At 39.8% G+C, this 17,173-nt stretch overlaps 2 protein-coding genes across 2 annotated transcripts in view; one reads left to right on the top strand and one right to left on the bottom strand.

The window, feature by feature from the left end:
• Positions 1-3,624, top strand: part of NGEF (neuronal guanine nucleotide exchange factor) — a 53,242-nt gene extending 49,618 nt beyond the window's left edge. Inside the window, exon 15 of the mRNA XM_070945427.1 lies at positions 215-3,624. Within this exon, the coding sequence (XP_070801528.1) occupies positions 215-387 (173 nt within the window). The 3' untranslated portion in view covers positions 388-3,624. The remainder of the gene's footprint in view (positions 1-214) is intronic.
• Positions 3,625-4,318: 694 nt separating this feature from the next.
• Positions 4,319-16,251, bottom strand: SNORC (secondary ossification center associated regulator of chondrocyte maturation). The gene is made up of 3 exons (XM_070945987.1): positions 16,179-16,251; positions 6,443-6,622; positions 4,319-4,428 (listed from the first exon to the last, which is right to left on the bottom strand). The coding sequence occupies exons 1-3, from the start codon at positions 16,249-16,251 to the stop codon at positions 4,319-4,321; spliced, it is 363 nt and encodes a 120-aa protein (XP_070802088.1).
• Positions 16,252-17,173: the final 922 nt, after the last annotated feature.

Raw genomic sequence — 17,173 nt, 5'->3', positions numbered from 1 at the left:
ACTGCAGTAATGTTAAGATATTTCAGTGCTAATGAAGCTATATTCTTACATTTCCTTTAGTTGTAACATCTGCTTCATACTTAAGATGGCATAGCCACCATCACAATACACTAATTAATAAAATATTTTCTGCATATTGAATTATTAAGCCAATATGAATTTGATCTCTATTAGTACATTTCTTTCACCATCATGATCTTGTCTTTTACTCTAGGCTGGATATTTGGGGAACGTTTGCATGATCAAGAAAGAGGTTGGTTCCCCAGTTCTATGGGTGAAGAGATTATGAATCCCAAGATTCGATCTCAAAATTTAAAGGAATGTTTCCGAGTGCACAAAACTGATGACAGTCAGAGGAGGAAGATGGGCAGCAGGAATAGACAATGATCATTGCTTAGTCGTCTGTTTTTCAGAAGCTATTTATGGCAGAGGCTGAGACAATGAAATATAGTACTTGAGAGAATGCACACGAATCATCTTGGCAAGCAAATCCGTTCACCTATGAACTATCGGGCTCCCTTGCATTCTCATTACAAGTCGGATAGTCTTTCTGAAGACAGACTGAAAAGAAGAGAAGCTGTCATTCACCTGTACAGATGTAGAAGCTGTAAATGTCTTTCTTAATGTACTGCATACTCTGAAGATTGTAAATTTATTAACTCTGCATGATGAAGAAACTAATCACTTGAGCAACTGGGAAAATTATGTAATGGTCCGTAAATCCAGCAACTTGGTTCTTTAGCATCTTATCCAATGGTACAAAAAGGTGCAGCATTTGATTTTATGGAAAGATAATGAAGTTATGGACAATCTATATTGAAAGTTTATACTATAAATGGTCAACTTCCATATTTCTGTACTCAGCAAGTTTCTCCTAGGAACTGAGTTTGAACTGCTCATGTGATAAACTAGTTTCTTCTTGTGTTTTGGAAGAAAGGTGGAGGTAACAAAAAGATTAGGAAGTGTAATGTTATGTAGTTAAAATGCACCGCAATATTTATTTACGTGGGTGTCTTGGTTATGAACTTCAAAGTTCTAGAAGGTAAGATTGAAGCATGCAAAGTACATTTTCCAAAATAAGGATCAGTTGGTTGGAATTGGGAACTCAGATTATCATCCTTCTATTTTATTGACCTGTGTAGACTACACTTCTCAAAATGATGTATGCCAAACCACATTATGCAGGGACAATACTGAATCAATTATTCTGTTTTATAAGAACCATTACTCCCTGTCTAAGCAATCACTAACTGCACTTACTTATCTAAATATAGTTATCTTATACATTTACTACTGGCAACCAGACAGAGTATAGTTGTGTTTGGAGTTAGTGCCAGAATGGGGAGTATATTAAGGTAGGGGTCCCCAGCCTCTGGGCCACAACTCAGTACAGGCTGTGGCTGATTTGGAATCGGGCCATATGAGTGGCGTGCCAGAACACAAGTGGTGTGCTGACAGGCAATCGCACACTTGTGCTGGCCCACTGCTTGTGCAAGTCGAGCTGCACCCATGCATTTTGGCCCACCACTTGCACAAGGACTGCATGTGCGTGCGCACTGGCCTGCCATTCACACAGCTCAGTTCCCCTCCCCAACCAAGCCGCCAAGCCACAAAGATTGGGGACCATTGTATTAAAGGGTTTGTCCTAAGCAAATGCTGCACTAAACTGTATAGGAGAATGCAATATTTGACACAATATTCCTTGAAGAGATTTCTCTGCTTGAGTCTCTTGCATACACTGAAGCATTTGCATATGTTGAAAAAAGTAAAAGAAAAGCAGTTTTCACAGCCAAATAAACTACTCATAACATTCCAGATGGGTGCTACATCTAGGAAGCATCGGTAACTCATTCAGAGTTAGAACAGTAAAGTTCTGTCTTTTGCTCCTTTGCTCTGTGATTGTGCACCAATAACAGTCAATGCCCATGCAATGAAATTCAGTGGACCTGAGACAAAAGGTGGATGTTTGTATTAAATGTCTCCAGAGTTGTGTCAAAGTAATAGAAATGTGTTTTTACTCATTTGTAGTGCACCCTTAGCAAAGTGCATGAAGTCTGTACTTTAAACTTCCGTACAGGAAAGCCTTGAGCCAAAAGAACAAGAAATGTCTGATCATTTAATACAGAGCCATAAACAGCATCAAGATCCTTTTAATTTTGGAAAAGCCACATAGTCAGCTATGGGCCTGAGCCTAATAGATTAAAAGGTTGTAAAGCATTTTGCATATTAAAAATGCTACAGAAGCCATTATCAAGAAGCATTTATTTATATACTCCTAAAATAATTTATTAAATGCCCTTTCTACAAGGCACAAATATAACAAAGTGTTAATTTGCCCCAAAATGACAGGGTTTTGAAGAGATGAAACTGCTGTATAATATGAAAGGCCATTGGTCTAAATGATTCTGTTCTATCATTATCAGTAACACCAATTTCCAGAAGTAAGACTTTTCAGCTTGAAAGGCAGAGTGTGAATATGTGAAAACTTTTGTAATCATTAGGAAAAAACCTCACCTACTCATATGTTCCTAGCCAATGTAGTTGTGACCAGTATTATTAAAATATGATCCTATGTTTAATTGCTACCAAAATTAGAGTTTTCCAAATTGCATTACGATACTGTTTTTCTTGAGCTATACTGATACATGTCTAAAAATACCAAAGTGGCTGAGTTTTGGAGGGAAAGCATCCATTCCCATCTCACAATGTTAATCTAATACCAATCATGTTTTGCTTGTGCCATTGCTGTGCCTTTGAGTAATTTACTTGCAAAATAATAAAGGAGATAAGATTGTGTAAAAACATGAAAATATCACCTAAAAATTGTAGCAATGTACAAATCAGTTCCTGGTAATGTTAGCTGAACTTTATGGAAGTTTAGCCCCACAGACATTCATAGGGGTCAGGTTTGGGAAGAATCCTGTAGCAATAGAAGTAAGCCATCTTTCAAAGGATCTCTTGTTATATATTAATAAATATGAGATATATCAATATCTGTGATATATTAATAATTTAGAGAAGGAATGAGGAACCTATGATTCTCTGGATGTTCCGCTATAAATCCTAGAATCCATGACAATTTATCAGGCTGGCTGGAACGGGGGAAAATTCGGAGCCCAACAATTGTGATCCAAGTCAACATACTTTACGAACAATTTAAGATTGAATACTCTGAGAAGCTATTCCAATATCTAAGGAAGCATAGATAAATCCTGGTAGAGAAAGCTCCTTGTAAATGGAAAGAAGAGCTCACTTTAGGTTAGATGATGTGATACAGTATACAGTTCAGGGAGGGTTTCAGCCAAATCTACCACTGGAAAGTTTCAGCCACCTTTTTAAATCTACCAAACGTATATAACAGAACTGTGCAAAAGCTTATCTTAAGTGGCTGCATGGCTAGTAGGAATGGCCAGTGTGGTTCTAACCTCACAAGCCAGTAACCAAGTACCCCCTTGACCCAACTAAGCCTGGGATAATATGCTACTTCACAACAAACTCCCAAACCAAATTAACCATTTGAGAGATGTGAGTAGTTTCACACTGATGTTTATAGTAGTTGCACCACTCTGTCATATATTATTGGTCAAATAAATAGAAATGCATGTTCATAAGGGTATGCAATAAATGATGCTGTTGTTCTACACAAACAGGAAAAGTTTGTATAGTTTTTTTTTTTAACCTTAGTGTTCCTCATCTCTACCCAAAATTATATCCAATGTTAAGAAAACTAACTTGGCTGCTTTAAAAAAAAAGCCAGAGCAAACATAGTATTTAGGGGGAAAAAAGACTTGTTTAATTATAACAGAACAGTATATAAAATCAGGCCATCTGAAAATAAATACAGAACAGCTTGTTCTTACTCCCCAGCACTAGTATTTCAGGAATCAAAAGCTAAGCTGCTGGTTATGGTTTTATTTTTGCTTTAGCAATCAAGCCTTCATAGTCATTTTTAATATGTGCCTTTAAATGCATGCATGAACGTAATGTGGCCTTTCAGTAATGCATGGGCTTCGTATTTGGTGGTACAAAGCATCTTCTTGTCAGGAACTTGATGCTTGTAGCAGCTTCTCGGTCAGTCTAGATGTACCTCCCACCCAACATCCAACTGTGCAATTATTAAACTCCGCACTTTCAAGGTCTTTTGTCTGAAAGGAAAGAAGCACCAGAGCCATGGTCCAAGGTGGCTTGAGGACAGGTTGACCTCTGAAATGCAGGTGTACCTTTGTTCTTCCTATTCTCTCCCAAAATAGGCAAGCATGGAGGAAAGAGGAAGGTTCGACAAGAGTATACTTGGGGAGGAAAGCACTTTTTATTAATTTTAGGAAGCAGAACATTTTCGTAGAGTGATAACAATCAAGGCCACAATCACAGACGTTCCCAGCAGAGCAGCAATCACTATGGCACCGATAGCCCCAGGACCCAGAGACTCTGCAGATGAAAAAGAACAGAAGAGCATTTGGATTTGGCATATTCAGCAAACAATGCAATAATAAATTAGTTAAAAATGAGATACACCCAAAGGCCAAAATAATTTAATAGATTATGCCTAAAACCACAGTTGCAGGAGGAGAATACATTACCCCTGCAATTGCTCAACTATATCAAATATATAATGATCCTACTATATTTTCTGAATGAGTGGCGGATACCTACATTTAAGGGTGGGGGCTAAAGAGCTATGGCTCTTCCCCTCCATTTTTATATTGCTTAAGACTACAGTAGTGGGGAAAGGAAGCTCCAGGCTAGTATGTTCCATTCCCAGTCCTAGGTCACCACCAGATGATCCTTGGTAGAGCTAAAAAGATAAGCAGCTGCTGTCCAAGATAGGAAATCGTTGCTCCCTCTGTAAAGGGATGCCCATGATACACATTAAAAAACAATGTAACCACATGATTATGGTCATCTTTTTGATCCCCTCTGCAGGCAACCCTGATCAACTGGGAAGGCCAGTACTTTAAAATAGACCACAAAGTTGAAAGGATATTGCAGAAGATTGCAATAGCAAGCCACGTCTTCATCATGCCAAGATAACTACTAATATTCAAGTGTTTTACTACTTAAAAATATACATGTTATACTCCAACTGAAGTTGTAATATGTTGCCTTCTGACTTCTTGAATTCAAATTGGCAAAATTTAACCAGACTAAATTTTGAAGTCTTAAAACTAGAGATGAAATAATATAAAATTGATATATAGTTGATATATGAAAAATAAAGATAATTGGATAACCTTTTGTGTATGTGTGTTTAAAGCTGAACCAGTAAGTCACAGCAAGAGTAGTAGAGTTGAAGTCCCTGAGCAGAGCCATATTATGATCTGAATGGCACAAGTCTAGCTTGTATTAAATGTGATAGCTTCCTGTTTTCAATTTTTCATGACTACTTATTATGATTAAAACTAAATACATTTTTATTTATGATAATTCATTTTAAAAACAAGTCAAAATAGAGGACAGTTGTATATTTATACAAAGCTGACTTTGTATAAATATACAAAAGTATGAAGGCTATTGCTTAACGCACTGTAAGCCGCCCTGAGTCTCCGGAGAAGGGCGGCATATAAATCAAATTAAAAAAAAAAAAACAGTATTCTATTTTTGTTGATCCATCTGGGATGTTCAGAATAACTTGAATCTCTTCTAGTCTGAACAATTTACTCCTGGAAATTTACTCCTGGAAAATTATCAACTGACCACTAAACTGACCACTAAATAATAATAAATAAATAATAATAAATTTAAAAAAATAATAACTGACCACTAAAAAGCCTGGTCTAGAGGAGGCACAGCAGGGGCCTGAACAGGATAGTACTCTTGGTCTTCAGAACATCCTATTCCCAAATCTCTCACATTTTGCACTTGCTGACTAAGATATCAGGTGCACATTTGCCATAAGCAGCACTCCTTGCTGATGGGAAGGACACACAACCAATCGATTTGGGTACCCTCTGACCAGAATTCCACAAGCACAATTGAAGTCCAGCTTTACCCCAGGTCTGGTCCCATTGTCCAGCACACAAAACCATGCCCCCTCAGCTCTGCAGAAAAGCCTCTCTCCATGGAACTGGTCCCTGATGCCCAAAAGGTTTGGGGCCACTGCCTTAAACCGTTGTAAACTTAATTGTAATAAAGGAACAAAAATGATCCTAAAAGATCCCATTGGATTGATATAAAAGTGATCCTAAAAGATCCCATTGGAGTGATATAAAAGTGATCCTAAAAGATCCCATTGGATTGATATAGCCAGCCAAGCCTCTTTATGTAATCAGTGGAAAAGAAAAGTGCTATATGTATATTCAGGACCCACTCAATAATAATACATGTTCATTCTTTCCTTGATGGGCATGTGGCCTGAGGGGGATCTGCCACCCTTCATTAGAAGGCCTGACAAGATGTCACTAGGACCCGCCCAATAATCAGCCTCGCTGCCAAGCATGGATACCATTGTCATTATTCAGATGGTGGAGATGGGTTGTGTCCTCTAGTTCATAATCAGATGTGTATGATGGGAATCCTGTAGAATCTGAGAAGCGGGCAGGAGGGGTGGTTTCTAAAGCTCCTCCACCTGATGGCAGTTCTGGTGAATCATTCCACAATGTTGGGATAGGTTCTTGTGAGTATTCTGCTGGGAAAAACATACAAGTCATTTAGTTATTTTGGCAATCCAGAGCAGACCAAAACTTGTGCTAAAAAGTGTCAGTACAGCTGAGCATAAACAAGCAGAGAAAGTGGAAAGGAAGTTTTTCTGAATTTCTCCAAGGGAATAAGGTCCTCTCTAAAAGAATACTTTTTTAAAGGTAGACGTCTCCTTTTGCAGCCCTTGCAGCACAGCTACAGAAAAAAGCCTATGGGAGGACTCTCCTGATGAGGTTTTCACTGGATTAAAAAAAAAAAGCCAGATAATTTGCTCTCCCTGTCATTAGTCTAAGCCACAATCAGTAGTGTTGTACCTCAAAAACATCTTCGAACAGGAACTGCTGCAAAAAATAGAGAGCATTGCCCTCTGATGGTTAAAGTCTGAAAGGCTGTAAGTAACTCAGCAACTGCTGTGCAGATGATTTTTTTGATAGGCAAGAAGACTAGGTAGATAAGAGAGAGAAAGAGAGAGAGAGAGAGAGAGAGATGATAGATGATTGTTTTGAAGGGGAAAACATGGCTGATGCTTAAGTCTGCTTGATCTGAAATAAAGTTTTAAACAATCCAATTATATTTTATGGAATTTTTATGTACTTTATATTTTCATATATTTTTATCTTAATATTATATCACATGTGGACTACTTCAGGAGATTAGAGTTGGCAAACAAATATATTTATTTTTAATAATTAAATAGTAATCTATGTAATAAATAACACCTTGCAACTTTATAAAATAAATCTTTATTAACTGGAAAGCAATAATGAAAAATATCAAAATTTAAACACTTTTTTTAAAATGGCATGGATAAATTTCTTAACTTATAGTGACCAGAGGAATAGGAGCAAATTCCAGGTTTGTTTCATCTTGCTTTGTCCAAGCAGAGGAGTTAATTCTGGTCATTATTCTGTTTTGCATGCACAAGTCCCACCCCACCTCCCACAAATGTAGACTTTCTCAAATTTGCTTGTCACAGAATGTTATTCTGACACCTTTCCCAGGCCGTCCGCTCAGATTTTGGCATCCTCAGTTTTCCTGCCTGAGCAGGGGGTTGGACAAGAAGACCTCCAAGGTCCCTTTCAACTCAGTTATTCTGTTATTCCTGAGCTAAATAGAGAAGACCCTCATTGAGATCCTATCTCTTTTGCTCCCTCTGGACTAATGAGTTGAGCTGCCTCTAGACATTCATTTTAATAAGTTTTTTAGAAACCTGCAGTTGAAAGTTCTTAATGTCTCCTTACCCTGAAGACTCAATTTCATTTGGAATTTAATCCCAAATTGATTGCCCTTTTGGCATTTCTCTTGATACTTCTCCAAAATGCACCCCCAAGAAGCCACCTCTCTCTCTCTCTCTCTCTCTCTCTCTCTCTCTCTCTCTCTCTCTCTCTCTCTCTCTCTCTCTCTCTCTCTCTCCAATTCCCTTGTCTTGGAGACTTTAGAATCATAGGCTAGAAGAAGCTACCTTGGAAGTCTTATACTTCAACCCGGCTTTGGCTGCAAGAACTGCAGGCAGCCTTCCTGGTCACACACTTCCTCCTCCTGCCGCCCCATGTGAGGTGGGAGGCCTGAGAGAAAGTGCCTGGTCTGGGCACACAGCCCTCCACGATGGAGCCCCTTCCCGGGGATCCAAAGTAAAAGATGGCTTCCAGGACTGACACATGGCTTGGACAAACTGATCCATCCCGAAGGCGATCTCCAGACCAGCAGCAGCAGTGGTGGCGGCAGAAGGTGAACTTCAGAGTAGTGGTGGCGGTGGCAGCAGGCAGAAGTGGAGCTCCAGAGCAGCGGCAGCGGAAGTGGAAGGTGAGCTCAAGAGTGGTGGCGGCGCTCCAGGATAGTGGGCGGATGTCCTGGGGCTGCATGTGTGCACCGCAGAAAGCAGCGATCTCGGGCCCAGTGCAGCATCTCCCCCAAGGGCTGCCTGTGCACCTGCTGGCTGGCAAGGCCCAGAAGTGGTACGTCCTCCCATCACGGGCTGGATGAGGGACCCGAGGCAAAGGGGAAGGCAGGCAGATGGCAGTTGCCTGGAGGCCTCGTGGAAGCCAAGCGTGCCAGGCCCAGAAGGAGGCTCTTCAGCCAAGAGCAGTGGGTCTCCCTCCCGTCAGTGTCAGCCTTACCTTCCAGAGCTTCCACGTGCCTCCGCCGGCCTGAACGCCCTGCCCTTCAGATCCCAATGGCGTCAGTGCACAGCTGCCCACCTAAGTAAGGCTGACGGCGGGCAGCCCTCGGGGGAGATGCTGTGCTGGGGTCAAGACTGCTGCTCTGCTGTTGTACGTGCATGCAGCCCCGGGACATTCACCCTCCCTCCTGGAGTGCCACCGCCACTGGGCACTGGCCCTATTGGTATCTGTGAAGGGCAGGGCACTTGGACCGGTGGAGGTGCATGGAAAGTCTGGAGCTCCTTGAGGCCTTTGGGACAGATCAGGTTGTCCAAGGCTTTGCTCTTCAGGAAGGGCTCCGTCGTGGAGGCTCTGTGCCCAGACCAGGCACTTTGTCTCGGGCCTCAAGAAGTGGTAGGAGGCAGAGGGAGAGAAACGGATTAAGGTTGAGAGAAGCAGTAGGAGGTGGAGGGTGAGAGAAATGGGAAGTTTTGGAGACAAGCACCCTTTCCAGCCCCGCTTCCCCGAGGGGGCACCCAGCCACGCTTACCTCTGCCTCAAAGCTTCTGCTGTTGGAGCGGGTGGGAGCAGCAGAAGGCAGCTGGGCGAGTCTAATCTAGGTGAGCAAGGAGGAGCCGAGATTAGCGAAGGAAAGCAGTTGAGGCAGAGAGTTGGGCTGTGGCTGCCGCATGATAGGCCACGACAGAAGGCAGGCAAGCTGGCTAGGCCACGTGGGAGGGCAGCTAGGCCAGGATTCGGGCCTTGCTTGCAGGCTCACCCAGGCAGATCGGGGCCGCTTAGCTGGGCCGCAGGGAGAGCGCCATGTGGGATGCAGCTGCGGTGGAAGGCAGGCAAGCTGGCTGGGCCATGTTGGAGGCAGCTAGGCTGGGATTTGGACTTTACTTGCAGGCTCAGCCAGGCAGATCAGGGCTGCTCAGCTGGGCCTTGGGGAGAGTGCTGCATGGGATACAGCCGCAGTGGCGAAGGCAGGCAAGCTGGCTGGCCCGCAGAGTCTGTATGGTCAAGGCAAGCAAGGGAGCCAGACAAAGAATAGCAGCAGCCTTGCTGGGTGAGCAGGCAAGATGAGGAGTGACTGGGTGGGGCAGGACAGGGTGGGCGGGGTGGGGCCAGCCAGTGATGGTATTTGCCAGTTCGCCAAACTGCACAGAATCCTAATCGGTTCACCTGAACTGGTCCAAACCGGCTGCAGCCCACCTCTGGTTCAACTGCCAGGAAAATCAAGGCAGGTGACGAAGTGCTAGAACTAGGGAAGACTGGGGATAGAGTCTCCTCCCCCTTTGCAATTATGAGGTGAGATTCCAAGAAAATTACATTTTCTTTGATCCTGTAATTCATGCCCATTTTCCCCCCTAAGCATCCCTGAAGAAACTGAAAAGCTATTTGTGTTTATATATGGGTAGACCCAGAAGGTAGGAATCAAAGCTCATTTTGTTAGACAGCTTGAAACAGAGGCCCTAGCAAGAACTGGACACATTCTACAGAGCCCTGTTGAAGCCCTGGAAATATCACACCCAGATGAAAACTGGAAACACCCTTCAGAACTACCTAATCATGTTACAAAACCTGTGTAAAAATAATGCCTGCAGGAGTAGCCAAGGAACATCAACAAAACAGAAACACAGCCTCAATCTGTGTGTGGGTGCACATTTATATAGACAAACTGATCCTTCCAAAGGGTTATGTTAGTCAAACAACAGAATTGGACTAAACAAGAGAAAGGAAGGGAGAGAGGAAGGGAGGAAGGAAGAAAGAGAAAGAGGGAGGGAGGGAGGGAGGAAGGAAGGAAGGGACAAATCATTATCCTATTTTTTTAGGACTTGCTTAATATGATGCTAAAACACAATCCACTTTCAGTTGTTAAAAGTTCCCTAGAAAAAAGTTTCCTTTGATGGTAAAGTAATTGTTGGGAAAGATTCCCCCTCACCCCCGAAAGCCACATGGCTTGTATTTCTATCTATCCTAGACGGCCCATCTGTAGGACTTTGCCCTAGCCAGCCTGAATTTACAGAGATATATGGACATGCCAAAAAGATCTCTTTAAAAGTATGCAGCTCTTTAGTTACCTAGTCACTGGAGTATGTATGATGGTCAGGAAAGACCCCTTTCTCTATGCCACTGGAGTGCAATGGCCACTTGGAGGTGGTGTGAAGGAAGGAATTGTGGCCTTGTGCTTTGAAACTATCCTCTGCGGTGTATCAAGCTCCAATGTTAGCATATTTTAGACGTATTTTAAAAAGTTACCTTCTTATGTTGGTCTTCCCATGCCTCTGTCAATAACTCCACCAGCAATTCTATTCTAATGAATATTTTTCATTTTATTTTGCTTTGCTTTACAATTTTTATAACGTATTTTATACATTGCTTACGGGTCTTCCTCTTATGTTTAAGGGCAAATGCAGTCATGCAATTGTAAAAATGGTAAAATAGTAACTGTAATCATCTGCAGTCCTCAAACCCCCCCCCCCCATATTTTAGGGCAGGCAATTTTTTCTGCATCTAGGAACTCAGAAGTTTATTATTTGCTTAAATAATGAAGAGCAGACCAGAACAACTTCATATATGAAAAGGCCTAGCTATGCTGATGAATGCAACATGAAGCACAAATTATGTTTTTCCAGATGGCAGTTTGTTTCTATATTGTTAGCCAATGATCATAACTGGGGAGAGAGGTAGAAGTGAGGGAATTCTTCCTTTGCTGCTTAAGAAAGCTGCAATTTTATTACTTTCTTACTTAGGAATAAGCCTAATAGAATTCACATTGGAATACATGTAAGATTACATTAGGTAAATAATAATTTAGCTAAACATTTTGTACAAAAGCTTGCTCCCGCGAATGGTTGAGTAGGAGCAAGGGGGGGGGGGTTGTAAGATCCAGCCCATTATGTTATATATTTTTACTGAATTTGGAGTTACTGTATATACACACTGCCCTCGAAATATATTCCAGTCCATCTAGTAAGACTCATAATGTGCTGACTAAGAGTTTTTTTCAACTGATGTTCTTACTAACTTCTAAGCCACCAAACAAGGGTCAATCGAATAATTTTTTTTATTATCTGCTCTTCCCACTTAATCAAAATTGATGCATGGCCCTTGAAATATTTGCAGAATTGAATGGTAAAAGCTACACTTCAAAGTGCAAACTTTAAAGAAGGAACATAAACTATCATTTGGGTGCCTTGTTTGTACAAAGTAGAAAGCTAGTTTGGTGTACTGGTTAAAGCAGCTGGATTAGAAACTGGAAGGCTATGAATTCTACTCCTGATTCAGGCACAACTGAATGGCCTTGGGACATTTTTTTCTCTCAATCCTCAGGAGGAGGAAAGGGCAAAACTGTTTTTGAAAATTTTGCCAAGAACAATGGCATAGATTTTTCCAGGCAGTCACCAAGAGTCAATAATGACTGGAAGGCACACAAAAAACACGAAACAAAACCCAGCCCTAATAGATTATCTCATTAGAATCTGAAAGAGACAATCCTGCCCTGGAAGAAAAGACAGGAGCAAATCAATTTTGTTGTGCTATGCAGAGCACCTTGAAATTACCAACCAGGTCCTTTCTGACTTTGAAATATGGCAGCTATGAAATTTATGATACGGAATTGGTCATCTCCATCCCACTAAATATTCTGATACATAGGATTGTCCCCTTATTTGAGCATTAGGCAGGAATTTGAAGTAACCATCACTGCAATACTGTTTTAATGCTTTGAACTATTTTTAGTTTTTTTTTCAGATTACCAATACAGGCAAATCTGTACGGTAGTTAGGAAAAGGGATCTATTGGTTTTTGAAAAAAAATAGGTGTGCTGAATTTAAATATACAAAATACCAACAGTGAGCTTTTGCTTAGAAGGGCACAATGGGAATTGTGATTGTGTCTTTTCGGAATCAAGAATACAACTCTCTGCACACATTAAGCTCACCTATTTTTAGGCAGCATTAAGCCTGTTTACTTCAAGTTAGCCTTTATTAGCCCAAAGAAAATGGATAATACAACTATTCTTTTATTATTTGCTTTCTCTTTATAGACTTGTAATAAGGGAAAAACTCTTTATAGACTTGCAAGAGAAATACTTCAGACATTTGACTCAACTGCTTCCATATCACCTTTGGGGCTGGCTGGAATATCTCCTTGCTCAGCTTGGATGACTCCGCTTCAGAAAGCCAAGCAATCGACACAGAAAAGCAGGGCCCAAAATTCTCTTGGAAACCAACAGTGGACTGTCTGGATCCAGGTAGCCACCATGGGCACGTGGCCAGTGTGCGGATGAATGAAGACCTTCTTCGGAGGCACAAGGGAAGACTGTGGTGCAGTTCTCAGTCCTGGGTCGGCAGAGGCTGAACTTGTTAAACAAAACTTGTTTACAAGAAGTCTGTCTATAATACCCATCCAGGCGTACCACCACGCTGGCCCTACCCTTTCCATCATTCTGTTTGAGCTTGGCAACTTGCCTCCCCCGGAACCAAGCTGGAAAAATTCATTTGAAAAAAAAAAGCAAAACACAATGGGCAAAAAGTGATCATCATAATGCATACTATACAGGTAGCCTTCAACTTACAACCGCAAGTGAGCCCAAAATGTATATTGCTGAGAATTTTGTTAAGTGAGGTTTGCCCCATTTTATGACTTTTCTCGCCACATTTGTTAAGTGAATCACTGCAGTACTTAAAAGCCGTAACACAGTTGTTAAGTGAATCTGGTTTCCCCTTTGACTTTGCTTTTCAGAAGGTCACAAAAGGGGATAAACGTGTGTCTGGGACACTGCATCCATCATAAATGTGAGTCAGTTGCCAAGCATCCAAATGTAAATCATGTGACCATGGGGATGTGGCAATAGTTGTAAGTGTGAAAAATGGTCGTATGTCACTTTTTTCAGTGCCGTTGTAACTTTGAGCGATCACTAAATGAACTGTTGTGAGGACTCTCTGTATAACCTAATTAAATTGATTATTACTACTCGTATCATTGTTCAGAACTCTATGCAGATGTGCAACTGGTAATGTTGCACACTTCAGTTACAAGTACACATGAACTGAAATTAATTAAAAACAGCCAGTTGGTAAATGCATGCTAATTATATTACTATATTCAAATGCTGCATGAACAAAATAAAACAGAAAAACTAGACACATAATTTATTCTCCTACAAATAGAAAGATTTTCCATTTGGCTGTGGAATCTTGTATGCAGTATTAAAACCTACAGCATGCAGGAAAAAATGTAGAGCAGATCATAAAGCGATCAGCATAAGTATCTTGAAAACAATGCAGTTGCTTGCCAGAATTTAACCCAGATTTATAAAAAGCAACACTTGCCAGATTAGCTTGATCTGTTTTTTCTTAGATAATTTTAAGATCCGTTACAGATATTTCAGCATACAATTTCACAAAAAAACCTTTGATTACAAATTTCCAACTCCTGGTTAAGCTTGACTGGGTTTAGAAGCTAAGAAAGGATTTAGCTTCAAAAGACCACCAGTAAATATAAAGGCTGTCAGCTAGTTAAAAATGAATGAAGGCAATGGCAGACCATGCCCATATTGTTGCAAAGAAAATTCATGATTATTTTTCTCTAGCAGGAGTTGAGAATGAATTAAAATGTCTTTCCTTAACAGAAACAAACAAACAAAAAACCTCTCTTGCTAAGCATCTTCTAAATTTTATTACATCAAAAGTAAATCATCCTCATTCATTTTTCTTTCTTTCTGCTGGTGTCGTTTTTAGAAACTGCCTGGGCAAATCCCTACAGTTTTCTTGGCAAGGTTTTTCAGAAGTGATTTACCATTGCCTCTTTCCAAAGGCTGAGAAAAAAATGACTGGCCCAAGTTATGCAACTAGGCTTATGCCTAAAATGGGACTAAATTCAGTCTCATAGTTTCTAGCCTGATGCCTTAACTACTACATCAAACTGGTTCCCATTCATTATCATGATATCATTATCAAATGTTTAAGAAAATTTTTGAAAACAACTTTGTTTTTTTAAAAAAGTCATAATTTTACAGAAATTAGTTTTTTGTGTATTTAATTTCTTATGTGAAAAATAGAGATTAGTCTTCTTTGCTGTTTAATAGAAAACTGTCCAACTTTTAAGAGTTCTAAAAATAGCAAGACAAATGTACAATGCTGAATAAAAAACTGAGTAGTTTAACATCTGCCGAGCTTTGAATCCAAATGACAGAAAAAAGATACATCTCTTAAAATATATTTACTACGATATTCTGAAACCTCTTCCACTTCCATATTCTTCTCCCGCTTGTACTTGTAATTGAAATAACATTTATTTCCAGAAATATCTACACAGCCTCTATTTTTTGCACTAGCCGGAACCTTGAAATCAGAATCTGCATAAAAATTCTTCTCTAGGACACAAGAAGCGGCAAAGGACTATGGGTCAGTGGTACAATGTGTATTTTTTTATTTAAAGATTTCAGGTGTGATTCCCACCAAATAATCCAAGTAAAGAAATCTCAAACATTAGTGCAAGAACATATTTTTTGTCTGAAATCTCTGAGAACTACGTACTTCAAATGGGAGAGAGACAAGGGACAGAGTGAGCACTAAGAGAGCCTATTATTTCTCTGAACGTTGAGTATTCATTTTGCTTGGAGTAATATTTTACGCTATCCTCAATGCTTTCAGCAGTTGTACTGGTTCATGGTTAAGATCTGAATGTATATTCTATTCTGCATTTATTTTCCAGAAACACACACATATACACACAGACAGATAGACACCCACACACCCCTTCTACACTAACACTTTTTATAATAATATGTTTTTATAAATTTTTATAATACTGAATCGCACTATTTGAATTGTAACTTCCACAGAACTGCACAAATTGGAGAAATTAATCCATCCACAAATCAGTTCTGCAATCTATTATTCGAACTAAGCATCCTGAAATACATCTGGTATCATAAATTCATAATTCTTTCTGCTAACCATGTGCAGATAAAACCCCCAAGAATGTCACGGAAACTTACATGTGGCTCATACATCTTACTCCAACAATTTGTTTTTACATTTCAGCAAGCGCTATCACTCTTATCTTCACAGATACAGAATTAAATACTTCCATTAAAAATGGAATAATTCCGTTGTAAAATTATACCCAAAACCATGTCCCATGATGACTTTTTCTGAACACACCTAAGTTAACTGTATCAATAAAGATTTAAGGATTTCCAGACTCTTCAAGGGTATAAAGCTGAATTATGTTCCAGCTAACCAAACTGAAACTAGTTACACAACCTTAGTCTCATAAACATGTAAATTTTAATCTCATCCAAGTTTTTTTATTATTATGTTAGTTATCCATATACTGTCTTTATGGAAAAGAAATTTAGAATTCTGAGAATGCACAGGAAAGGAAAAAATGCTATTTGAAATATGTTGGCCAGAAAGAAATTCAGCTTACCAGTTTTTACAAAAGAGATGAGGACTCCAGACAGTGTCAGTAGGATGAGGTGAAATGTCTTGGTATGGGGCATTGCCTCTTCAAAAAAGTGAGATGCTTCAGGGAATGCTCAAACTCTCTAAATTCTTAATCAGGAATCAAATTTTCTGAAGCTAAATCAAAACCTTGTCCAGTCAGTTCTCAAATCTCTAGACATGTAGAAATATACTAAGCAGAACGACAAATACTCTATAGCCTCATTTAAGCATGCAGTCTGGCTGATTAACTGATTTAAGCCAGAAGGCAGTTCAACCTTCTAACAATTTTGTCTTATTTCTCCACCCCCAAGTTCTACAGTTGGCCCTTGGAAACTCAATCCTCCCCCAACAGAGTAAAGCATACATTAATTGGCAGTTAACTGCAAAACCCCAAAGGCTGCACTAGGCTTCCAATAACTGGACTACATATTTTAAGTTTAGGATAGCAATGAATAACCCTATTCATTAAACAGTTCTATACTTAAAATAGGCATGTGTTTGCCTAGGGTGTGAGAGTGCAAAACAGAAGGATGCCAATCGCATGTTTAAAGTAACAGATGTTAGAAGTTTCTGAATTCACCGTTATCTACCAATTCTTGACTGAATTTAAAATATATCCCAGGTATCAGATCCATGTTTATTAACCATTCTCTAATTTAAATTCCAGACATTTTGTGAAAGATCTTTTCCTGTTTGCTACGGCATGGCCGAATTTCTTTAACCTGAAAGAATTATATAAATGATGAGTGGATATTTGAATCTTCCAGAAATGTTCAATACTTTGAAAAGTCAGAATCCTTATGTTCAAATATATATCAGAAAGTATTTTTGAATAAATTAGAGGTAGAAGTCAAATTTTCATTAGGAAGAAAATTCTTCAGCATACTTATTTACATGAGAGCTTAGAAAATCAGCTAAGATCAATTAGGCACTTGAAATTATTTGCAGTAACTTTACATTCAAACTGCAGTGAATGAC

Source organism: Pituophis catenifer, unplaced genomic scaffold (genome assembly GCF_029215685.1).
Source record: "Pituophis catenifer annectens isolate HBS135680 unplaced genomic scaffold, rPitCat1.0.hap2 SCAF_6, whole genome shotgun sequence".
NCBI classification, from domain to species: Eukaryota; Metazoa; Chordata; class Lepidosauria; order Squamata; family Colubridae; genus Pituophis; species Pituophis catenifer.
The sequence above is the reverse complement of the archived record's forward strand: the minus strand, read 5'-3'. Positions and strand labels throughout refer to the sequence as shown.

Bases quoted from the DNA above. Each gene is read 5' to 3' on its own strand.
- SNORC (XM_070945987.1), bottom strand. From the start codon at position 16,251: ATGCCCCATACCAAGACATTTCACCTCATCCTACTGACACTGTCTGGA. The intron at 6,623-16,178 runs GTAAGCTGAATT...TTTTCCCAGCAG, and splicing joins CATCTCTTTTGTAAAAACTG to AATACTCACAAGAACCTATC. The intron at 4,429-6,442 runs GTATCCATGCTT...TTTCATCTGCAG, and splicing joins CCATCTGAATAATGACAATG to AGTCTCTGGGTCCTGGGGCT.